Below are 24,898 nucleotides of genomic sequence, written 5' to 3'. Positions count from 1 at the left end.
CCAAATGTCCTTCCAATTCTTTGCCTATGAAAGGAACCTCTTCCCTCAAGAACAAAAAGAGTTTAGCTGCACGCATTGTAACACTTTTGGAAATAAATTTTTGCTCTAGAAGTTCTTTTGGAGCTTAAATCCGTTTAGTAATGTAATTTCTAAAGCGAAAATCCATTTAGTTACGCAACATTACATTTCTACTTCTAAACAAATTTCAACTTATGAAATTGCTTTAGAGCCAATTGTAGAATTTAAAAAAAGTTACTTCTTAGAAATTTCTCAATATCAATATCTCTCTCATTTCGATCTCTTTTCATTTTCAACTCTTCTCTCTCCCCAACACGAGTCCGTTGTCGACGCCCACCATCGCCAACCGCCGGCCTTCGCCAACCATCGCCAACCATCATCGTCCGTGACGGCCCCCGACCGCCAACGCCGACCGTCACCGCCGCCGTCAAGTCACCATCACTGGAGCAAAAATAAACAATAATTTTTATTTTTGAAAATATAAAAAATGATGTAGAAATTTTTAGCCGCCGACAATAATTTTTTATAGAAGATTTTGTTAATAATATTTTATGAAGTATAAATTTTCAACCATTACCAAATCAATTTATATTCCAGAAGTAGAAATTTTGTATTGCTATCAAACGCTTTTTTCTAATTAGAAATGAACTTCTGAAGCAGAAGTAGAGAAATCAACTTCTGACCAGAAATTGATTTACGAAACAAAAATGTTGACATGCGCGCCCTTTAACTTTCTCATTAAACTAGGACTGCCCTTAGGAATAGCTAAATAAGTAAAAGAAGGATGCGGTTCACAAGCTATGGACAATAGTCTCTTCTTTGTACTGTTCTCGTCTTTATGAAGTATGGCGAAATTTCCCTCTTGAGCTGTCAATCTCTTCCAAGAGAGCAGGGGAAAAAAGAAAAGCGACACTCCAAAGAGACGCTGTCCATAGCCTGTCAACCACAATCCAACACACTTTCAAGGTCGAATGAAAAATGTGAACCCCGGATTTTGGTGAGAAGGGGAAAGAAAATAGGTCACAGGCTGACAAGCCTCTTGCCTTTTAGTATACAATTTGGATCCCCTAACACAAAGGAAGGTATAGTTACCAGAATAAAACAACAATAACTTAGACAAAAATGAAAGCCGTTCAGTCGTGGTATGGGGTCTCAAAATCTCGCTATTTTTCTCCGACCTGTCTATGTATTTCCACGGAAACATGGCAATCTACAAGATACCAGTTTTTTCCTAAAGAGATTATTTACACCAGTATACTGTTAGCTCCCTCAGCCCCCTCGACCACATGCTTTATTGATCAGGTTACCACTAAATGATTGCCGCTATTTTCTTCATTTACCTGTCTGGGAAGCTTATTGTCCCAGAGGACAAAAATTTCTGATCCCTCACACAGGATGGAGAAGTATATCATGAGTCCCGGTAAATCGGCTGTGGCATCCACTTGAGGTGCAAATTCAGTTTTCCAGATTTGGCTTCATCCATGGGGATGCTGTCTTTGTATTCCCCTTCCAATATGACTCGAGTCAGCGTCAATATGCATCTTCCCATGTAATCCTACACAATCGATGAGAAAACGGGAATATTAAATGCTTCAAACCGCGTGCTCAAAGAACTAAGACCAGAATTTATTCTGACAAAGCTACTCCGTTGTGACAAACACCACTAAAACTACAATGCATGTCATAGCATCAGAACACGCCAGTCAGCTAATTCACATCACCTTCCAAGTAGAACAATGCAATATGAGAACAACCATATATGAATCAAATTTCAACATTAGAACCTACATAGTCCTCCATAGATTATCTATACATGTGCAAGAATCTATGCACAATAAGAAAACGTGACTCGGTTCCGTTCATGGTAGAATGCTTTGAGACTCTTCAAGGCAGGGAGAATAGACACGCAATAATATATCCTCCAATTTAATACAGCGATATATCGGAATTCACACATGCAGATTGTTTTGCCATGTATAAGTTGGCAAAGGGAACGGATACCTATCTTCTTCAAATAACTTATAGTGGAAGGTGTCAATTACTGCAGCAGGTTTCGGATAAGGGGCACCCATGATGAAACCAGCTGAGAAATCTATGGTTTTTTTATCCAACAATGAAGCAAATGAAGATACATATGTATCAATTCTTAGATGAGTAATTGGCTCCATCTACCCTATGGCCCATTATTAAACATAATGTTGAAAATACGAAGCTGAAACTAGAATTCTGTGCTATCAAATCTATGTGAAGTATCACCTCCTGCTCAAATTTATCTAAATATCATCTGGAAATTTAGATAATGACAAGATAGAGCTAGTGAATCCAAAGCTATGACCAAATAAAGCGCAAGTAAAACTGATCCTTAGAAGGGGTGATTCTCTTCCTCTGGTTATTGTTCAGAAACAAAAATTGCTCTTTTGATCCTTATAATAAAAAGGGAAACAATAGAAAAGAGCAGTATTACCTTCCCAAATGTGTCGTGATCCCAGATTTCAAGAATCAGCATTTCATGTAAGCCATCTTCTACGACAAAGTCAAATGTCTGATTCCAAACAGGGTTCAAACTGTCATTCACGACCTGAAAAACAAGAGTCCTTGTTAGAAGCTTGAAAAAAATAGAAAGCAAAACAAGACAATCTCTTCTGTCTGGAATTACCCTATTGGCCTGGATTTTCTAAGTTGATGAAGGTTTTACTGTTTATTTGTATTTACATGGCAGAACATGAAGATTAAAGCATAAATTCTTCACAGAACCAGATCTTATATTCATCAAAAGAATAAGGGATTCCATGTACAAGTAGAAAAGTCAATGGCTTTTTTAAGCGACAATCCAAAGGTATTTATTGAAGGTTAAAAGCAAACAGGAAATTTATACAATCCTGAGGAAAATCTGACCCTGGTTTTATTTCTCATCCCGGATTTTTTCATGCTCACTACGACATACGGGTCTGCTTTGCCCATCAGATCTGTAGGTGGTAAATCTTCGGCGGATATCACAGTGATACAAAGAACTCCTCTGACAATAACATCCCTCTTTTTTGGTATAACACCATTTCCATTTTCAGTAACTTGAAAACCATTCGCTCCACCCGTTAGAACCCTCTCCAAAGAGGTCATTGAAATGTCGCGCTTGAACGGATTGATAAAACCATTCTCCATCCCATTGGGACAGTACAGCAACTCCAAATGCACCTAAGTTTTGAGCATAAACAGAAGGAGATAAATAATTCATTTCTGCAAGAAACAACATGTTAAACCCCTGATACAGAAAAGAGAAGAGGAAAACCATTATGGCAATACATAAAAGTTAGTCCTAATTACATGGACAGCACTTCCCACAAGTAGTGTCACATTGATTTTGTAGCCAGTGGAACTGCTATTTCTTCAACATCCAGAAAATTGCTCGAGAGGATGGGCATCTATACGAGTTTTCCAGCACTATGAAATTCGAAAACAGCCAGGCCGATTCGAGAGACAATGATGAAGAAACCAAGAAGTGTGCTAGGCAGCCAAATTAAATGCAATTCTACTTGGGTTTATAGAGGAAGTTCCTTTATTTACACTATACCATTTTCTCCTTATATTATGGCTAGAGGGTAGAAAAGGTGGAAGGAACAAAAAATAGATATGGGTCTATAAAGGTCGAAGAGTAGAGTAAAGAAAAAAGAAAGGACTATGCAACTTTTACCAAAAAACCTGTATTCTCACCTCCCCCCTGTATTTATTATCTCTTTGGACTTCCAAGTCTTTGACCAGCTTCAACCACACATCCTTCACTCTACCTGGTTCAAGGTCCTTTAGCTGTACTTGAGCACACCCAATAAACTCAGACGCCTGAAATCCCTCGTCATCGTATATTTTTACCACCAAGTGCTGAGTGGATGCATCCTCAATAATGAATTCGAAGTGTTCATTCCAGACTGGATTCAACTCATTGTTCTGGGAAAAAAAAAAAAGTTCTTCCACTGTTATTTTCGAAAATTAAAGAGTTCAGGGACCAAGCAACTGCTAAGGAACTCACAATTGTTTTGCTCTTTTTCATCCTATCACGAAGAGGCCTGACATACAACACTGCGTAAGGATCGGATTTCCCAATGAGGTCCTTGTTTGTTAAATCCTTCGCTTGGACAAGTTTCACTTCCAACATGCCAACAGGCTTTAACTCTAGGTCACTGAACAAGAAAAAGCATTAACCTCCTAGCATAGGGACAAAACATGAAAATTTTGCAAGCTTGTTTCCAAAGAACCAATATGCTATCCACATGACATTAAAATTACAATAACAGCTATACTGCACAAGTAGATTATTCTGTTAAGGGATGTTCCAACTGCTATTCTAACCATTCCTCTCATAAGGAGATTATTCTGTTACCAAAAGCTGGTAAGGGATGGTCCAACTGCTATTCTAATCATTCCTGTCCTAAGGAGATTGCTCTGTTACCTGCTATTTAAACACACTTCTACTTACACTAAAAGCACTTCATATCTTGGCAAGTCCTCATGAGGTTCATCATTCTGACGAAGGAAAACCAGTAAATGAACAAAACTTATAGTTCAGTAAATTTTTTCTACATCTCAATTTGCTTCACATATCCTGGGCTTTCCCATATTCACCACTTTCTTAATCTGGTCCATCATGTATCTTAACAGGTGGTGAATCATCCCTATTTTCCTCATCATCTTAGTTTGCACACAGCACTTCTCTCCAACATGAATGCGAAATAAGCATGAAGTGGTGGCAGCAGAGAATTTGTGTAATCATATGTTAAACCGTGCTTCTCAGTGTGTTCACATACCTATAATCCCCTGGCAGTATAGGAATAACCTTCCTGATAGGCCATGTAATTGAATCTTCAACAGCATCACGTATCGTGTCCTGGGAAAACATTATCAGCCGTAACTCATCCAGCCCCAATGGCACAGGAGGTACTTACAGAATAGAAAAGGAGAAAATTTGGCTAACCTCAATCGCAGAGGAGATTCCTGGAATTGTAGACATGTCTCCACCCACGACCTTTAATGTGAAATCCAGCTTCTTCTGCAAGTTGAGGATTAGAATGAGTGGGATCATGCATATTACCCTTCATATGGGAAATGCCTAACATTAGAATAGAACAATTAAATTTGTGCTTGCGTGTGAGAGGGGGGGGGAGGAGAGAGAGTCATCCATAGCAGGAAGTTGTGTAACTAACTGGCACACATCCAGTGCAGTATTAACAGAAGATGCACAACCACTTAACATAAGGAAACAAAAACATAGCACCAATCCAGATCAACTGGATTATAGATTGGATCAGATTATCATTTTGGCCACAACATAAAGAAGCAGGTTATCTTACTGGACAACGAAAACTAGATTATCTTGGTCTGGCGAAATACATCTCCAGATGGATAGATGAAGTTTTAAAAGGGAACTTGCAATCATCATATCATCAGCAGAAAGAAGGATAAAAAGGAAGATGCTGTACCTTTTGTCTGAGAGAAAAACAGACAGCTCCGAAGCAAGGAAACTCATCCACAAGCGGCTTAAAGATCAACCTAAAAACCCCCGTAAATCCAATGTTCTTTACCTACTCAAAAGAAAAAATTTGATCAATTTCTAACAACACTCAAATCATGAATCTCAATCTCCTAAACTAAAAGACACCAAAGAGACAATAAGCAACTTATTGACATGCATAATCATGATACACTCATAATCACGTCATATTCGATGTGACAAGAAAGTAAGTTCAAATTACTCATCAAATTTTACATTAAAACATTTGTATAATCATTTGTAATAGTAAGTAGAAACTTCTTATAAGATCTCTATTCTATGCAATTGTTAACTGCGGCAAATGTAGCACTGCCAAATGGAAATTTCTTAGGAAACGCACCTAAAGAATAAGCCTTAAAATTAGGATGGTAGGGATGTTACCAGTATGGTTGATCAGCAAAAAATTTTAAAAGCGAACCCTTGAAAAACAACTTTCAGCAAACACATGAAAATTACCTGCACAGGTAGTGCTACTCCAATTCTAGTGTTTATGTCGAGTACAATGCTTGGATTTCCATCCCAATTCATCTCCAACTCCATAGTCACACCGTCGCCCCCATCTTCAATAATTGAAACTCCTGGAAGGAAGCATCCGTGATCAGATATGTGATTTGCAACTCTTACCAACAGATTCAAGATATATTCCCCTGTCTACATTTCACTCATCACCAGCGGTCTTTATGCTATCTGCTTATAGACAAATAACATCAAAAGCCTCTTCCTACTGGAGAAAAAGTAGCAAGAAGATGAGCTAGTGTTCATCCGTTGTCATGAATCGCATTACCAACAAGCTGAACAATATCCCCATCATTGCAGAAGCCAATGTAGATGTAAGTGACAATAACATATCTCGAGCATTGAATATGATGCAGCACTAGTCTCAAAAAGACATCTTTCTCTATCAAATCCTCAGGCCTCATAATCAAATGTATGTAAAATTATGGTCCAACTCTGAGAATGTCCAAAAGAATGTTGTGGCTGAGGAATCAAGAAAAATTTATGCAACTCTTGGTTATGGTGTTTTTGGATGACTAAGATGAAAGCTAAGAATGATGCCTTCGGATAAAGTACAGGACTGCAAGCTCTAAAGTTGTAAATACGGAGCAGTTGGCTACTGGAAGATGAAAGCATTCATTTCAAATAAGAATAATTCTTGCTTTATCGCATGCCATCTTAAAGGTAAATAGGTCACACTGATCGGATAAGGCACGACTAAAACAGGGTATGCAACACCAAGTTCTAAAGAGAAAGTCGGATTAACCCACCTGTAAACTGTGGAGCCACGGTACCCAGAGTGAACTTGGAGAATTTCAGGGATGATAATATAATAGGCGTGTATTGTACCAAAATGGGCTCAACACTAGCCTTTATCAGCTCAGATGCTGCCTACAACAGCAGAACCCCACCACCTCATAAGAAACAACTCTTGCCAAGAAAAGGGAATAAACAGCGAGACCTAGAAACGCTACCTCATTAACATAAGGCCAGATCTTGGTCAGGTGAGAATTGAGCCAGTTCAACTGTAGAAGCACGATATGGTCGAATCAGTAAACCTAACTCAAGCAAACCAGAGACCACACAAAGGACGCATGATCAAGGAGCTAAATGTAGGAAAAGTTAAGAGAAAGAAACTCAACTTCTGGCTCTGAGCGAAGACGACCCAAGAAGGGTAAAAATCAGCTGGCAAGATCTTCCTTGTATCCTCCACTGTCAACCTGGAAAAAGCCGCAACAGCAGTGGCCTGATAAACAAAAAAACCAAGCAACGTACAAGCCCACTTCAATAATCAGAAGATATAAGCAAGGAATCAACAGCACAAAGATCGGGAAAGAGCTGCAACTACTGACGAGCTGAGAGCGACGCCTGGATCGGGCATTCTCCGATTTCACGAACCCGATGATGAGAGCGAGTCCCACAGTGATCCCGAGCACGAGCCCGAGAACGAAACCCATTGAATCAAATTCACCAAACGAGCAAGGCACAACCTCGCCGTCTCAGATTTGGGTCTTCCCAGGTGAAAAGACAAATATTTTTCTTCGTTCTTGCTCTTTTGGTGAGACCCAAAAAAGGAGTGTTGCGAAAAGTTCCAACTTTGGGGTCAGATTGATGTTGTCTGGCTAAAATCTACATTAAACACGCCATCAGCAGAAGATTGCAGAAGACTTAGCGGGGTTTAAGTTTCAAACCCCATTTTGCTTTTTCGGTGGGGCGTTGAAATCAAGAAGACGGGGATGGTGCGGGAGGCGGAGACATCGTTGTTTGCGGCAATCCCCGAAGGTTCAAATGGAAGCGAAAGCTACCGGTCTCCTCTCCTCTAGCCGACACCCAAAAGTGAAAGTTGACCTGTCCGATTCAGGTGATTCGCCATTGACGCGGCACCAGGTCGGCAAGCTACAGTGTCGGACCGAGCTGCTGACCGTAGATAAGGTGGGACCAACATCTGGGTCCCACATTACCGACAGGTAGGATTTGTTTGCCCGGTCCAGGTAAGATCTCACGCGCGTGTGACCCAACTCGTGGATTTCTGGGAAGCCCGCCTTAAAAGAATAAATCTTGTGCTTGGAAATCTGAAAACAATTTCTTTTTTCTGGTCTCGTCCTCAATTTGTTCAGATTTCATTTTATATTATCACCTGAAAAGATTTTCCATTGGATTGGATTAATAGAAGATTTCAACGTTCGAGAAAATAAATAATTTAAATTTGAAAATTATTGTTTAAATCGCTTACGAAAATTAATTAACGAAAAATTATATTTCATTGTTTAAGAAAAGATTTAGACTAAAATTTTTATCGAAAAAAATTTCAGTGGTTATTTATTTTAAGCGATATAAGCAATTATTTGCAAGAAAATAATTTTCATATCTCTTATACAAATGAATGAACGAAAAATATTTTCACCGTCCACGAAAATATTCGGACATAGATTATTGTCAATAATGAAATATTTTCCATTGACTAATTATTTTTCAATTCATTTCTCGTGAAATAAAAGAAGTTTAAGTTTCGGTTTCTTCGCGGTTTAGTCTTTTTAGTTTTTGATTTATTCACTCAAGTAGCCTAACTGTTTTTTTGTGTGTGATTGGATTCTCTAGTTTTCATTTTGTGCAGCAAGTTTTCCAACTTTCTCAATTCTTGCAATCAAATCTTCCGTCGATCACTCTTAAGGGAGAGAAAGCAAAAGGAAATGCTAGTTTGGTGCCAAATGAGCAGAAAACATGACGCGAAAAACTAGAATGAAGAAATCTTAATTCGGCACCATCGATTCTGGAAGGTAGATAAAGGATTTAATTGGACTTATCAAGAGAGATAGATGATTTTAATTGCACCAACAGAAGTTGGAGGACCAAATTGCTTCAGTCTAGAAAGTTTGAAGGCTCAATCGCACTAAATTAAAGTTAAAGGACCAAATTGAACAAATGCTAGAACTTAGATGCCTAAAAGTGTACTTGACCCTTATAGGTATTTTTGACAAAAAAAAATAGTAAACTGAAAAGGATTGCCGTGTCGGCATATGCGTCCAAGTTTTTGACAAAAAGGGCCAATGTGAACAGATAATAAGTTCAAGAAGCAGATTGCTCAAAAGGATAATAATCCAGGGTCCCACAGAATAGTTGGCACAGTAAGGCAACCAAGTTGTCAATTGTTGTCACTAGTGGACATCCTACTGTCGTTTTCTTTAATCTTCTTTCTCTCTGTGCCATATTTGTTGGGATAAGTTAACCCCGATTAGGCCTGTCAAAAAGGCCCGACCCGGCCCGAAAATTCGGTAAATTTTCGGGCCGGATCTTGGTTCTGTTTCAATAAAGGCCCGCTACTATTAGGCCCGAAAAATAAAAGCCTTGGCTTCTGCTCTTTTCCCCGAGTCGCGAGCCCACCCAACCCAAAAAGGCACACACTCCCCAAGTCCCCGCCGCAGACCTACCGCCTCTGGCCGGCGCGCCGCCGCACGGACACCGACCGAAATGACATCAATCTCGTATATCTCAGTATCTCTCTCTATCTATATCACGCGTACGCACCGCACGGGGACTATGCCCTTCTCCTCCTACCTCGGCAAGACGCCGAGGTCTCTGTGGGTGACGCAGTTTCTCAAGAAAATCGGAACCCAGCTCCGAAATCACCGGATTCTCAGTACCCAGATGGAATAATCAGTTCTCCATCGAGAAGGAACATCTGGGTCGATCCCCGCAGCCCCCGAGCTTCGAGCTTCAAAGCTTCGGCAACACTGGTATGACGAGAGGTATGCTTTTCTTATGAACATGGCCGAATCGTTGAACTCATGTAGTTCGTCTGCGAGGGGACGCAAGAGCTTCGTTGCCCTCAGTCACCAAAGCAAAAAAAAGGAAAAATAAATAAAAATTAAAAAAGACATTTTCAGTTTAATTCGATTAACTGAACCAAATTGAAATGAACTGACCCCCCCAAAAAAAAAAGAATGGATATTTTTCAATTCACAGAACCAAAAATCGAACTCAATCAAAATGCACAAATTTTCTGTTCGGTTCAGTTTTGACACCCCTGGAGATGAGTGTTACTGTCACTTCTTATAACCGCAACTAGAATTAGGGCGTTATTTGTTCCGGTGATAGGATTGTAAAGTTTATCTTTTTCATATTCAATAACCACTTGTAACCGTGGATTGTGGGTCATAACCAGTTACATTGTATTCTTTGTAAATTATCCCCAGTCAATCAAAGAACCCCATGGCTCTTGCATATTATATTTTATTTTCTACTTCCTTGAAATTAAAGTGGCCAGCCTTGATTGCCTCTATTAGTGTTCGTACCTTTTAAATCCTTGTCATTTACTTTTCGACGGAACAAAAGACAGACGAGAATTGCAGGATTGGAAGAAAGATAGGACAACAAGAAAGGAAAGAAAGCAACGGACAAGACAGAGGAAATGGGAAGAAAACGCCAAATCTTGGTAATAACTCAATAATCTCAATATGTTGCAATAACACTAAATATTTACGGTGTTTCCGGTGAACTTAATTAGATTCCTAATAAGATAAACATCAGACAGGTAGGGATTACGACCACAATTTTCATTAACACGATAGTAAATACAAAATGCAAGGATGTTGAATTAAGATGTAATCTCCCTATAAATTCAATTCTGCATCAATTAGTTAGTTACAAAAGGATACTCCAGATTCTTAATTTGGTAACGCTTCATTTTCTCTCATTTCTTATTGTTTTGTTTTCGGGAATGGATAAAGAACAAAAACCCGTTTGGTAATTTTTATATTCCCGAAAACAAACAGAATTGAACCAAGAAAAAAAAAACATTGCTTCTTTGTTTCTGGGAACAATTTCAAGAAGCTAGCTCACTCAAAGAGAAACAATGTGCAGAGCAAAAAAAAAAAAGAATAGAAACAATATCATTTTCGAAAAATATGCCCAGTGTAACTTAATATTCGTCGCTACAACCACAAGTCCACTGTCGGTCCTCGCCACCACCGTCGGTCGCCGATCGCCATAGCCGTCGGTTTCTGCCGCCGCCGATCGCCATTGGCCTCTACCACCGCCAATCGCCGCCGCTACCACCGGTCGCCCCCACCATCAATCCCCAATCACCACCGCCGGTCGCTACAACCGATCTCCACCCCCACCATCGACACTAATCGCCGATCGCCGCCGCCTATCTCCACCACCGCCAATCGCCTCCATCGGTCGCCAATGTTGATTGTAGATAACCGCCGTCGGTCACCGATCGCAGCCATCACCGATTGCCCGCCGCTCCCCACCACCGATGATCGGCGATAGCCGCCGTCGTCACCGGTCCCTACCACCTCCACTCATATTTTTATAATTAAAATAAAAAAAATTGAAAATATAAATTTTTAGGGTCATACCAAACACATTTTCGTTCTTTATTTAATCTAAGAATATGAATTTTGTACGGTTATCAAATAAGTTCTTTTGCTCAAAAACCGATCCCGAGAATAGAATAAAAAAATCATTTCTCCTCGGAAACTATTTCTGAGAATGAAATTGTTACCAAACAAGGCCTAAAAGTCCCCTGATTTGCACATGAATAAGTTAATGATCATATTTTACGAAGTAATCCCAATGTTGAGTTAAGTGTAATTAATGCCTTTCCCGTCAAAATGACGAGAAAAGAAAAATATTCTAAACTTTGAAAAATAAAAAGAAAATTCACAATACTGATATTCATGCACTTTTAAAAACTTAAGGTGTTTATACAGACTAAAAATAAATCTCAAAGATCAAAAAAAGAAAGAAAGTAATAGACAAAAGTTAAAAGTAAAGTTTATTCGTGTTTTTTGACCCAAAAAAAAAAGGTTTATTCGTGTTAAAATCATCCAAAAACTCATTTGTCCGACATAACGTGAAGTTATATGTACCTTATATGACCCAATTGCATAATATCTAAAGAGATAAAAGCCGTGTCACTTGACATTTTGATCATCAATTTGGATGGATGGAAACGTATCGTATTGCAACAAACAAAACTAAGCCTCGTTATTTAAAGGACGAAAATAAAGTATACTGTGAAATGAACCAAAATAGAAATCACCTGAAAAATGTAAAGAAGCCATATGATGCTGTTGTTACTGAAGAGTATTTCCTCCTCTAAATAGAAATGAAGCATCAAACAGAAAATCAAGTTAGAGATATAGGGGAGAATTACAACAACAACAAAAAGAAGTCCTAAAGATATTGCAATTGTGTCAATTCGGTCATAAATATTGTTTGTGCCAATTCAGTCATCCATCTTTTGCATTTGTGCCAATTCGGTCCATCCAACCAAAATTGGTTGGAAATCGCTAACGTGGCACTATCAATGCTAATGTGGCAATTTTAATAATTTTTTATTTTATTTTTTTTTCCTTCCCTATCTTCTTCAACCTCCAGCCCGTCGTCAAGGTTCAAGACTCGGCTAGAGGGGAGGGCTAGCGACTTGCTTGCCTCGGGCGAGGCTCGCCCCCGCCGGCCATTGGCGAGGGCAAGTCTCGCATGCCCCGTGCAAGGTCGGCCACACCGTAGGCTCGACCTCGAACAATGATAGTGAGGTCGGCCTCGCCATAAAAGAGTACAAATAAAACATATTATAATATCATCAAAAATTGACATGGCAACACCATGTCAGCGATTTCAGACTAAAATTGGCCGGATGAACGGAATTGACACAAATGCAAAAGGTTAAAGACTGAATCGGCACAATTGCAATAGGTTTAAGACTTTTTGGATAATTCTTCCTAGATATAGAAAAATCAAGACTCACTAAGACTTATGCCAAGAATCCCAAATCAATAGAGAACATTTACGAGGGTTAGACATAAATTATTATTGATAATGAACAATGATATTCCAATGTTACTAAGGAAATTTAAGTGTTTCTTCAAAAATTCATAAAAGTAGTATCCTCCTAGAAGATTCAAGTGTAAGGATCAAATAAAAAGTTGGATAAATTTTATACTCATCGATTGTTCCATAGTGCATCATTGTATGCTTCTTGAAAAGTATCTAAAAGCCAATAGGTATGCGATTCGGTGGTACAAGGATTGGGGGTGGGGACGCTACAAAGAAGTAGAGTTCCAGATAGGAAAGTTAGAGATAGTACAGATAAAAAAAATTTAAAATATACACTACAATGTACAACGGTGACGGGTGACCTTTCGCATGACCATGCGTCAGTCACATTCTTTATAACAAAGGGAGGACTCGGGAGTGCAGATGGAAACGAAGTGAAGTGCTTTTCGTCTGCGCATGGGGCGAGTAGCTTGAGAAGGTACCGGGCACTTTCCCTTCTCTGGTTTTCATGCAAGACAGTCCAAAAAGAACAGAAACTGCAGTCCCGAGCTTCTTCAAGGTACCATGTCGTCAATGTCCCCACCAAAGTACTACTGCCAGCCACACCGAATTGTAAGGACATTATGATTCCTATGTGCAGATCGGGTTCGAACCGTCCAACTCAAGGGAATTTGAGAGGGCCCGCAATGATGGGGTTCAACAGATCTCACGATTTATATCCGATTCGGTAAAAACACTAGTCTTCACGGAATATCATATATCTAGTAACTCATCAAAAAAGTACAAACGATGTTACGCATATAGACGAAACCAACCAACTCAAAAGAACTTATCTTGCATTTTCTTGTGTGAGGTTCATTTTCCTTTGGTTTAGCCCGTAAGTATTGCTAACATGAGTCTGGAAAACATTGAGTTGAGTGTAAATTATATGAGTAGTAGACATATATGTTTCGTTGTATGCCTAAAATTGATGTCCGAACAACTGCCACTTCTTTGATGTCCTCTTCTAGCACAGAATCTCTCTCTCTCTCCCCGCACTATGCCAAACAACTGGTCTTGCTCCAACTACCTCAGTTCTTCACTTCACTTTACATCGCTGTCTTCGTCGTCCTCTGTGCTCTCTCTCTGACAGACAAAATCATCTGAGCACTCGACATTTTCCACACATCTCTTCATCAAAAAAACCAGAAGGCGTGCTCTTCACAACTGAATTGAAGTTGAGAAGCAAAGAGAGAGAGAGAGAGAGAGAGAGAGGGCAAATGTCTATTGAGGCCAATGGAGACGATGAATCCCAGACTCACCCTCTACTTTCCTCCGAGAAACCATCCCTTGCAAGGTCCGCGTCCCAAGTAGCCATTGTTGGAGCCAACTTGTGCCCCATTGAGAGTCTTGATTATGAGTAAGCTTCCCTTCCATTCCCTTCTCTTGCAAGATAGGAGGGGTAAAAAATGTAGCCATTTTTTGTTAAATCTTTTTGCCTAAAGAAAACTGAGTGATCAGATTTGAGGGGACTGAAGCGGTTTGTGTTTATGCTGAATTTGGCAAAAGGGGTTTGAATGCAGGATCTCAGAGAATGATTTCTTTAAGCAAGATTGGAGGACCAGAGGGACGGTCCAGATATTTCAGTATGTGCTCTTGAAGTGGCTGTTGTGTTTCTTGATTGGTGGGATTGTTAGCCTTGTTGGGTTTTGCAACAATCTCGCAGTTGAAAATATTGCGGGCGTTAAGTTCGTGGTAACTTCGAATATGATGTTGGCTCGGAGGTAAGGGTCCTGTCAATTCTGCTCTGTGCCTATTCACAATTCCATGCCAGTCTGGTTGCCTTTTCGACATCAACATTAATCGGACTTATTGTATGTCAATTATTGGTTTCTAGTGTTGTCGAATGGTGTACCTAGCTGGAGAGGCTTGATAAGGTTATGCGAAGCTTTGGTCGACTATGTCATCACATTGTTTTCGTGGTTAATATGGGCACAACGGAGCTTTTAGGAATACTTCTGAGAAGCCGAACAGACATGCTCTTTAGTTAATTGGAAGACATGATTGAAAAGAGGTTCATCTTCTTTATTTGGTCTTTTCTAGAATCAAACTACCCAATAAGAGAAAAGGATCTGAGTATTTAAGTGGGTTGAAATTTTTTTCTTCTACCTTGTGGCAGCGAGGAGAATCTTATGGTGAAACTCTGTGATCATTTGCAGGTTTGTGATGGCTTTTGTTGTTTTTTGGGCATCCAACCTTATGCTTACCTTGTTTTCTGTGCTCATCACGGCTTCTGTATCGCCAGCAGCTGCCGGATCGGGTATACCAGAAGTAAAGGCTTATCTGAATGGCGTGGATGCGCCAGGAATTTTTTCACTGAAGACATTGTTTGTTAAGGTGATATAAGGGTACTTAGTCGTGTCTGATTGTGAAGTTGCACATTCATACTTGATTATCCTTTTTTCCTATCTTCTCCTTGAAGTCTGCAATGCATCATCATTAACATGACATATGTATTGCAGTGCTCAATAATTGCACTAGTGCTGCGTAAAGCTGTTGATTCTGGTTTGAGCTGTGGTTGCCCCATTGGCAGCCTCCAACTCAGATTGTGATTTTGGTGTTTTTCTTTCTAGCTCTTTCTGAAGAGTAGATGCCTCTATGAACCTTCTTCAAATTGTTGGAATGTGATGGTTTGCACTGATTTCATTCGAATTTTTAGCCCATCTAACTTTCCGGGTTTGCCATTTTCTTATGTTCAGTGTTAATTAATTCCCCAGCTATGGCCATATAGGGGAAGGCAGTTTTCCGTTCTTTGACTATACTTTTTGTCCGTTTGGACAATCTAGAACTTTAAGCTTCGTCTATAACATCACAAAGCACAATGTTTTTATCTATGGGAGTTCTTAAGTGAACAATAGTCTCACCACATGTTGGTCCTCACCGACAGATAATTGGAAGCATCTCCGCTGTGTCCTCATCTCTTATTGTGGGAAAGGCTGGACCTATGGTGCATACCGGTGCATGTGTTGCTTCGCTGCTTGGTCAGGGCAGGTCAAAGAAATATGGCTGGACTTGGTCATGGCTGCAGTTTTTAAAAAACGACAGGGACAGAAGAGATCTCATCGCATGCGGATCAGCTGCTGGAATCGCTGCTGCTTTTCGTGCCCCAGTTGGTGGGTTGCTGTTTGCCCTCGAAGAGATGGCATCTTGGTATATTGATCCATCTCGCTGTAATTGAGTATGCCTCCTTAAGACGGTGATTTAGAGATATAACAAACAATTCACCTGATGATTAACCAAGGAGTTTATCATATATAATCACGGATAGCTTCATTGTTACTAACTGTGAATGTCTAATAATTTGAGTTTACTGGAGAACTGTGAATGTGAATTTGCAGGTGGAGAAGTGCCCTTCTGTGGAGGGCCTTCTTTACGACAGCTATAGTACTGATGATACTAGGAGCGCTGATTGAGTTCTGCGAAAGTGGAAAATGTGGGCCATTTGGTAAAGGCGGGTTAATAATGTACAATGTCACTTCGACAGATATCTCGTATCACCTATGGGATGTCCCACCAGTTCTCCTCCTTGGTGTTCTAGGGGGCTTATTCGGCAGCTTGTATAATTTCTTGCTGGATAAGGTTCTTCGAGTCTACAACGTCATCAACCGGTAAGATCCTAAATGATGATTTTCACTGTTAACCTTTTAAGGAATTCACCTGAGACGGTAAAGTCGAAGAGCTCACTTCATGTTCTTACGATTTGTCTTTCCAGGAAATGTAGTGGGTACAAGATTTTACTTGCTTGCTCCATTTCCATCTTCACATCCTGTCTCTTATTCGGATTACCGTGGCTTGCATCTTGTCTACCATGTCCAGCCGATGCCGAGGAGCCCTGTCCTACGATAGGACAATCTGGGAGCTACAAGCAGTTCCAATGTCCTCCTGGGCACTACAACGATCTTGCCAGCCTCATCTTTAACACAAATGACGACGCAATCAGAAATCTTTTTAGCAAAGGCACAAATGATGAATTCCAGTATTCGTCTATACTCATCTTTTTTGGCATCTGCTTTTTCCTTGGCATATTTAGCTATGGCATCGTGGCTCCCACTGGCCTCTTTGTACCAGTGATTGTGACAGGCGCATCTTATGGACGTTTCATTGGAATGTTAGTTGGTTCTCACTCAACTCTTAATCGCGGTCTTTTTGCTGTGCTTGGTGCTGCTTCCTTTCTCGGTGGAACAATGCGAACGACGGTTTCAGCGTGCGTAATCCTCCTGGAATTGACAAATAACCTGCTATTGTTGCCACTAATGATGCTGGTTCTTCTAGTTTCGAAGACAGTCGCAGATGCCTTTGATAGCAACATCTACGACCTTATCATGAAGGCAAAAGGGTTCCCATTTCTCGAAGCTCATGCCAAACCATTCATGAGACAACTAACTGTCGGTGATGTGGTGAAAGGCCCGCTCCAGCTATTTCACGGCATCGAGAAGGTTGGAAATGTTGTACACGTGCTCAGAACCACGATACATAATGGTTTCCCAGTGATTGATGAGCCTCCGGTTTCAGGATCCCCCGTCTTGTACGGTCTGATACTGCGAGCGCATCTCATCGAACTACTAAAGAAGAAGGCCTTCCTGTCCTCTCCAGAGCCAACAGGCATCGATGTCTCTGAGCAGTTCTCAGTAGTTGATTTTGCAAAGAAGGGATCGGGAAATGCCAACAAGATACAGGACATAGTCGTTACCGAGGAGGAGGAGAACATGTTCTTGGATTTGCATCCATTCACTAATGCTTCGCCTTACACAGTCGTGGAAACGATGTCACTAGCGAAAGCTCTCATACTTTTCCGTCAAGTTGGTTTGAGACACCTGCTAGTGATTCCGAAGATCAAGCGGGTAAGTTCTTTATTTCTTAACAATTATCTGCGAACCCGTGATACTGGGACTATCGCTAAACCTGTATAACTCCTTTCACTCGAATATGATGATGCAACCACGTGGTTCGAAACTTGTTTGAACATGTTTTCATTATTGACCTCCTGAGTTAGCTTGTCTAGCTTCTCACCCAGATGTTCTTTTAGTTTGGAACAATCTGTTCTGTTTCCTTTTTGTGGACTAGTTTGGTGGTGTGCTCTTCGGCTACATCTGCATTTGTTTATAATGTCTATGAACAATAACCCCTTATCATTTCCTTGTCCGTACCTCTCTCTGATTGTCGAATTCTGTTTCCCCGGTGCCTGTTCATGTTGGATTAAGTACGAATGAAACTCGTTTTCTTGCTGCTCATATATCATTCACGAACTCAACTAAAATCGTATTTCAGAGATCACCTGTGGTGGGGATATTGACGAGACACGATTTCATGCCAGAAGACATGATAAGCTTGCACCCGGCATGGACAAGGAGCAGATGGAAAAGATGGAGATTGACATCCCCTCGTTGGCTAAATCCGTTTTAGCATGACAATCTCGCATTTGAAGATAGAAAATCACTTGATCACTATTTGAGAAGGGGTCTGATCGCACAGCCTATGCAACTGATAGCTTCAAGCAGATAGTGTATCGGCTTAAATCCTCCTGCTGTACTAGACATGTCCGGGCATAGTATTTCACTGCATATCACCATAGTTGAATGCCCCCCCTCTAACTTGAGATGTTGGAAACATTGCTGCTTGAAAGGTAGTGAAAGCTATAAGTTCAGTTGTTATACTTCTCATGATCTGGCCAAATTATCGCATTAGGTGCCTAAAAGAAGAGGCTTCACCTTGTCACTCGAGTGCGGTTTTAGCCTCGTACTTTTCACGAGGATAATCACAAAATAAAGGGCGCTCTCAAACGTCTCAATGAGCTGATAGCCTTTGAGAGCACAATTCATGTTGGGGCTAGCTGGTGAAGCAGTGTGATTAGGAAGGTTCATGCTTTGGGTGACACCAAGGAGAGATTGAAACAGAGGGACTCTCAACTCCTTTAGTGCCAAGAGCTGTAATCCAAAGGCTTTGCGAAATGAAGGGCCAAGATCGTGCCTTCCATCCGAAGTTTTATCACTCTTAACAAATAAGAACTGATTGGTGACATAAAAGAGGAGGAAAGACCATTCCAGGTATTGTGAAGATCAGGTAGAGCAAACAAGAACAAATTAATAAGACCGCTAGAACTGTCACTGTATTTTACTAATGACAGATCCTGCCAGGACACTTCAATAGAACAAGATCCCTAAACTTACATACCACCACACAGACATTTGCATATGATGTATGAAGAGAGAGAGAGTGAACTGTGATCCCAAAACAAGGAAGAAATGAAATTGTCATGAGTCTTAAGACTCCAAATGAAGCTTTCTTGGGGTAACAAACTAGAGAGACAAGCATAATCATCCGATGTGTCTCGAAAATGAACAATTTATCTGAACGCGTGTAGCAGACACGCACCTATTTGAGCACTGACTCTCACTACCCTCCCCTCACACTCTTGAGATAGTCCACCCTTATCCCCCACAACTCTTCTCCCACGACATTCATGTCGGGCCGATCTGATCGTCCGGGCGCGGCACACTGAAAAGCCAAACTAAAAATCCTCATCAGAATATCTCTATCCACTCTTTGCTCCATTCTTGGGTCCATGAGGTCCACGACGTTCCCTTCGTTGAACTTCCTGAAGGCCTGCACATGTAATGAAACATTGGCTATGCCACCGAATCTCAAGAGAAAACGAATTTATGTTCCACCTGCAGGAGTGAGTTTTTGCTTACCCATCTAATTGTCACCCGTTCATCAACTGGCTTCCTTGCATCAACAGGACGACGTCCAGTTAGGATCTCTATGAGCAAGATCCCGAAAGAGTACACATCGCTTTTGGTGGTGAGCTGATAGGTTCTCATGTACTCTGGGTCAAGATAACCTACTGTGCCTTTAACTTTGGTGGAGACATGAGTTTTATCAGTGTCGCCCGCACCTAGCCTTGCAAATCCAAAATCTGCCACCTTAGCCCTCATACTATCAGTCAAAAGAATGTTGGATGACTTCACGTCTCGGTGGATAATTTGCTTCTCTGCAGAGCACGATAAAATGAAACAAGGAGAAGGAAGGCTGTTAAATGTGGGTTTAAGAAGTTTTCAACTTGCCGCGAAGCTTTCGGGACGATGAAACAGTACACGGTACAAACAGGTTTCTGCTCACAGCATGATGTGATCGTTCAACATGCTTCACGAAAAAAGGAGTAATTTGCTGATGAGGGTTTCGGAAACAGGCACAAGAAGGGAAGTCTCTTCACCTGAGTATAAGTGCAGATAAGTCAAACCATGAGCAACATCAATTGCAACTTCGAGCCTTTGATTAAAATCGAGGATTCTCCCATGTTGACCTACAGTAAAGTCAAGTCAGATGCCTGCAATCTTACTCTGCCCAGAGGAAAGAGATGGCTTTCACAGTCAGTAATCTCACCATCCAAATGTTCTCTAAGAGTCCCATTTGGCAAATACTCTGTGATAATAAGACGCTCGTTTCCTTTCTCGATATAACCAAGTAGCTTCACCAGACTTCGGTGATCAATTTTTGAAAGAAGCTGAACTTCACAGCTAAATTCAGTTCGCAAACTCTCAAAGTGTTCCTGCACAGAAGGTATGCAACTGAAAATGTCCAGAGATTGCTCTCGCGCCCATCATCCAAAACCCAATTCATACTTCACATTACATGGGAAGTGGTATAACCTATTTTCCCATTCTAAAGTTGAGACGCATTTTGGCCGCAATTTAAACCAAAAATGCAGATTGGATAATGTAATGGTGACTTGATCTTGTCAAGAAAACACAATAAATCACAATGAAGGAGAACCGGACCCAAAATATCAAACAACCAAACAGTCCTACTCTGACAAATTATAAAATGGGAATTTACTTGTCTAGTCTACCTAACGAACGAGAGATGATCCTAGCATGCACAGACAACGAGCCCATTTCTATGAGTAGTGAGGAGGAGTCAACCATTTCGTGCAATTATCTTCTGGAAAATGCATGCATCGTATGATGAGATAATTAAATTCTTCAAAGAATAAACCAGAGTGTTGCAGGAAACTATGTTCTGTATAATAAAAATTCTTAAACCTTCTGGACTCTTTTGGAAAATGCACGATGCATCATGTAATGAGATAATTAACACTTCAAAACATAATTTGCAGAAAACTATGTTATCTGGAATTAAACATACTTAACCTACAGGACTCTTTTGGTGATATCAGCATAAAAGTGGTTCATCAAAATTGGGCACCAGCAGAGTCAATTATAGAGGGGAAATCAGCAATGCCACTCACCTTCTTTGCTCGTTTTATGGCAACAAACTGCCCACCTTCTAATTGTGCCTTATACACAGTTCCGAATCCCCCTTCTCCTATTTGCATCGAGGGAGAAAAATTGCGAGTAGCTTTCAAGATTTGATTTAAACTGAGATGCAACGATCCAAGTCTACTGAGTTTTGGGGACATGGAAAATCTGGATGGACTAGGCGGCACCCGAAGTGGACTCCCTGGAATCTTTTCGGGCGGAGAAACCTTTTCAGGAGCAGAACTCTCTTCCGATAAGGGAGTAGAATTTACTGAAACGAACAAAAACTCTTTATTTCTAACCAACCCACTGAAGAATTTGATTTTGCTATCAAATTGAGCACTCACTCTAGTCATAGACGAGCATGAGAATTCTATATGAAGAATTTTTTTCCGGTCCAACAATATCTAAGGAATTACCTGAATTCATATCCTTTGGAAGGACTGTCTGAGCAGCTTCTTTCTTTTTTCTGTATAAGCAGGGACATACTAAAACACAAGATAGAGCTAAAACTCCAGGTACGACCAAGCTGACGCTTTTATGGGTTAAAGGAAAGTTCCGACTTTTCTTCTCTTCTTTCTCTTGGCTCTGTTCAACAACTTTGTCCACACTAACTTCTGTCTGCAAAAACTTTCTTCCTCCATGAAAATGCGTTCGAACTGACCCTCTCAGAAACCATAAAAGGAAACAAAGATGAGAATTTGGTAACAATGAGCCTCTAAATTCGTTGCACATAAGACAGTTCAATAAGTCTCAAGCACTTACAAGCACATCCCAAATATTAAATCCATACCTAGAGAAAGATTAATCCCAGAGCAATTAGGTCCAGGGTAATCCTCAAGGTCACAACCATCCTCATAGTGATATTTGAGGGCATTGCAGAACTGAGTTTGGTCTACTATCTCTTCATTAATGTAAAAGAATTCACTACCAGAATAACTTGCATATTCCAGTCGATCAGAGCCACAAACCTTCGACTTCAAGTGGAAATCAGTGGCAGCTATCCTCAGCAATTGTGGCAGCAGCAGGAGTATAGTTGCGGCTATTGCCATCGTCGAATAATACATAAATCAAAGCCTCTACCTTCAATAGATAATTACAACGGCATCTAACATCTCCATATCTCGAGCAGACAATCCAAACTACGAAAGATCAATGAACCCAATAACCAAGAGTATAATTAGGGCTTTAGGTTCCCTTATCAGGTAATTCAAGTGCTCATGACCATTTTACAGCATCAGAAATCTTCAAATTGCATAGAGATTCAACTTCAAGCATAGAGAGAAGAGAAGGAAGGAGCTGAAAGCTAATAGCCACACCCGCTGAAGTTGAGGCTTTGAAGAAACAACACAAGTTTCACTGGCAGCAAAACTCCAAGGCTCCGAAAACACTCGGTTCAATTTCTCGCCATAACTTCGCATCAATTAGATGCCTCCGAAAACGCAATTCACAAAACCACAAAATGATTGAGACCCAATACAAAAGCAAAGCCGATAACCTGCTTCATGTGCTTTACAACCCAGAAATTCTTGCAGCACTTCTGGATGGGACACCATAATTACATCAAATCCTTACATGTCCACTTGCAAAAACCTATCTTCATAAGGGTAAAGAGAAACAACTTCCTGACCTCACTCTCCACAATCTCCAAACGTTTGAACTTAATCCAGCATCCCAGAGTTGCCAAAAGTTCCTCCTCCCCCTCCTCCTTCACCCCAAAAGCATAGACTTTACTCCAGACCCAGACGGGGGAATTACGCAGAAGACACAACCCAAACACTGATCAGAAGATTGAAGGACAAGATTTGTACAAGCTCCAATCATCAACCCCTCCAAGTTCCTAACCTCCCACAGAATACCAACAACCAAACCCTTGTGAGATGCCACTTACCTTGATCTCCCATCATTCGCAAGAGTTAAATAAACAAAGGAAGCACCAACCTGGAAAGTTCCCCCCCCAAAAGAAAGTAAAGGCGGCTGAAGCTTGAGACAAAGCCTCTCTGCCGTGGGACGTTTGTCTGCTTACCCTTTTTATAAGGGGGTGAAGAATTAAAAGGGAAAGCTTCACGCGACCGGCCTGACAGAGGTAGACGATGATGTAACGCATTGGCCGTCTCCACCCTCCAAGGCCATACAAGTACACGGAGACATTTCGAACAGTTCCTCTCAGGTTGGACAATTTTGACCGCTCTTGGGGTCGCTTGCTTTGCTTGAATGGCCTCTTCAGTGGCATCTGGGTTTGTTTTTAATGGGGCCACATCTTGCCAAGAACTGATTGATTGATTGCCCAGCCGCTTTTAGCATTTCCTTCTGGCTAAACTTCAGGCACATTCAGGGATAGAATCGACAAAAAGAAATTCTTTATTGATTTTCTTGAAAAAAAGAAAATAGTTCGTCCAATTGAATTTTTCTCTTTCGCTAAGTTGTCTCACAAGATCACGTAACGTACGATTTGACCAACGATTTTCCTTCCCTGTTCTTGTGAACTGAAGGAGGTGACCGCAAAAATATCCCATCATGGCCCACCTCCAGCTGTGTTTTACCCAAGTAATGATCTTCAAACTGTGTTTTTCACGTCTCATTTTGCTTCTTCTTCTTCTTTCTCGATAAATTGCTGCTAGTCAAGTTTTCAGCGAAAAATTATATGAGATCACTGCCGACAGTTTTGAGATTTCTGTGAGACCGCTACTGATTATGTGAAAAATTTAAGCTGTTGAATGAAAGCATGGCTTATTATTTCTAATATCCTATCAAAAATAATAATGAATTTATATTCTCCGGTTGAAAACGTTCGAAGAAATCAGCTAAAATCTTCTCAGTGTTGTCAATCTTTGATTTGTTTGTTAATCTAGAAGCATTGGGTCCTTTGACATTTCAAAAGCCTTTGGAGTGGGTGGCCAAGGTTTAGGTCTTTTGAGTGTTAAAGTTTGAGTGCTCCAAAGTGTCAAACACTTCACCTTTTATATCGTATGTATTCTTCATTGGGAAATTTTTTTTTTTATCGAAACCAAGCACGCACACTTTTCTATATGGCCACCTAAATCTTGGACGAATTTCGTGAAACACATGGAGCCACAGTCCTCCGGGCGGGTTGGTTGGTTCGAACACGAGATTTTTTTTTTTTTTTCGCACTGACATGAACCAAGAACTCGACCCCGGTCAATGCTTAATCCAAAATCGTACGACACCGTTCCCAGCTCGGCGAGCAACGGCACTCGGGGACCGTAGAGGAGTTGCGTGCTTGATTCAAATGTCGATCCCATCGCGACGGCGGCGGCGGAGCTGCCGTAGTTGGGAAAAGGAAAACGGCGCCTCGTGGGTTTCGGACGACCGGGGCTCATTTGCTTGTGACAGTGTGAAAAGAACGGCACGTGCTGTTGAAAAAAAAACCTTAGGATTGCGCAATGATTGTAGAGAAGGAAGCCAGTGAAAACCGAAAAGGATCTAGCTTAACATGGGCGCGCACGAAAATGCTGCAGGTGGGTGGGGCCTCTCCAGGCAAATCAGAAAGCACATGCAAAGACCGAGAAAATATTAGGGCCGCCTGGAGTGCCACGTCATCTTTAGACATTCCATACAAAATTTGACACGTGTACAGATAGGGGCCCACTTTTCAGAATTCTTAAACGCACTCTGCTCCGTTACTGTCACCCTCTTTCCGCCGTTACTCTCTCTCTCTCCACCGTACGCCATTCGCCATCATGAACCTCAAACCCTTCAAACCAAAAACACAAGAAGTCCCCCCTTCTCTTCTTCTTCTTCT

The 24,898-nt window shown here is 40.9% G+C and overlaps 3 protein-coding genes across 13 annotated transcripts; 1 reads left to right on the top strand and 2 right to left on the bottom strand.

Moving 5' to 3' along the window:
* Positions 1 to 987: 987 nt before the first annotated feature.
* Positions 988 to 7,859, bottom strand: LOC115754008 (synaptotagmin-5). Of its 2 annotated transcripts, none has more exons than XM_030692902.2 (13): positions 7,405 to 7,859; positions 7,198 to 7,298; positions 7,027 to 7,081; positions 6,823 to 6,943; positions 6,014 to 6,135; positions 5,487 to 5,588; positions 4,982 to 5,056; positions 4,815 to 4,894; positions 4,040 to 4,190; positions 3,727 to 3,957; positions 2,914 to 3,210; positions 2,483 to 2,596; positions 988 to 1,573 (listed from the first exon to the last, which is right to left on the bottom strand). In XM_030692902.2, exons 1-13 carry the CDS (start codon positions 7,507 to 7,509, stop codon positions 1,427 to 1,429), a joined length of 1,701 nt encoding a protein of 566 aa, XP_030548762.1. In that variant the 5' UTR covers positions 7,510 to 7,859; the 3' UTR covers positions 988 to 1,426. The 2 variants fall into 2 exon arrangements, with proteins under 2 accessions (XP_030548762.1, XP_030548761.1); XM_030692901.2 differs by having other exon boundaries at positions 7,027 to 7,077; positions 7,194 to 7,298; positions 7,405 to 7,858.
* A 5,909-nt stretch (positions 7,860 to 13,768) lies between these two features.
* Positions 13,769 to 18,528, top strand: LOC115753986 (putative chloride channel-like protein CLC-g). Of its 7 annotated transcripts, none has more exons than XM_048277035.1 (8): positions 13,769 to 14,237; positions 14,401 to 14,601; positions 15,037 to 15,214; positions 15,451 to 15,507; positions 15,765 to 16,027; positions 16,216 to 16,485; positions 16,590 to 17,718; positions 18,192 to 18,528. In XM_048277035.1, exons 1-8 carry the CDS (start codon positions 14,098 to 14,100, stop codon positions 18,198 to 18,200), a joined length of 2,247 nt encoding a protein of 748 aa, XP_048132992.1. In that variant the 5' UTR covers positions 13,769 to 14,097; the 3' UTR covers positions 18,201 to 18,528. The 7 variants fall into 7 exon arrangements, with proteins under 7 accessions (XP_048132992.1, XP_048132991.1, XP_048132993.1 ...); XM_048277034.1 differs by having other exon boundaries at positions 13,775 to 14,237; positions 18,146 to 18,528; XM_048277039.1 differs by lacking the exon at positions 13,769 to 14,237 and adding an exon at positions 14,715 to 14,754 and having other exon boundaries at positions 14,472 to 14,601; positions 18,146 to 18,528.
* A 410-nt stretch (positions 18,529 to 18,938) lies between these two features.
* On the bottom strand, positions 18,939 to 23,323 carry LOC115753988 (calmodulin-binding receptor-like cytoplasmic kinase 3). 4 transcript variants are annotated; one of them, XM_048277048.1, is made up of 8 exons: positions 22,455 to 23,323; positions 21,929 to 22,218; positions 21,555 to 21,800; positions 21,126 to 21,406; positions 20,261 to 20,426; positions 20,091 to 20,180; positions 19,570 to 19,868; positions 18,939 to 19,480 (listed from the first exon to the last, which is right to left on the bottom strand). In XM_048277048.1, the coding sequence occupies exons 2-8, from the start codon at positions 22,200 to 22,202 to the stop codon at positions 19,271 to 19,273; spliced, it is 1,566 nt and encodes a 521-aa protein (XP_048133005.1). In that variant the 5' UTR covers positions 22,203 to 22,218; positions 22,455 to 23,323; the 3' UTR covers positions 18,939 to 19,270. The 4 variants fall into 4 exon arrangements, with proteins under 4 accessions (XP_048133005.1, XP_048133004.1, XP_048133006.1 ...); XM_048277047.1 differs by having other exon boundaries at positions 21,929 to 22,277; positions 22,455 to 23,321; XM_048277049.1 differs by having other exon boundaries at positions 21,929 to 22,675; positions 22,766 to 23,321.
* Positions 23,324 to 24,898: the final 1,575 nt, after the last annotated feature.

The sequence above is a fragment of the Rhodamnia argentea genome, chromosome 4 (assembly GCF_020921035.1).
Source record: "Rhodamnia argentea isolate NSW1041297 chromosome 4, ASM2092103v1, whole genome shotgun sequence".
NCBI lineage: Eukaryota > Viridiplantae > Streptophyta > Magnoliopsida > Myrtales > Myrtaceae > Rhodamnia > Rhodamnia argentea.
Note: the sequence above shows the minus strand (reverse complement) of the source record. Positions and strands in the feature narration are given on the sequence as shown.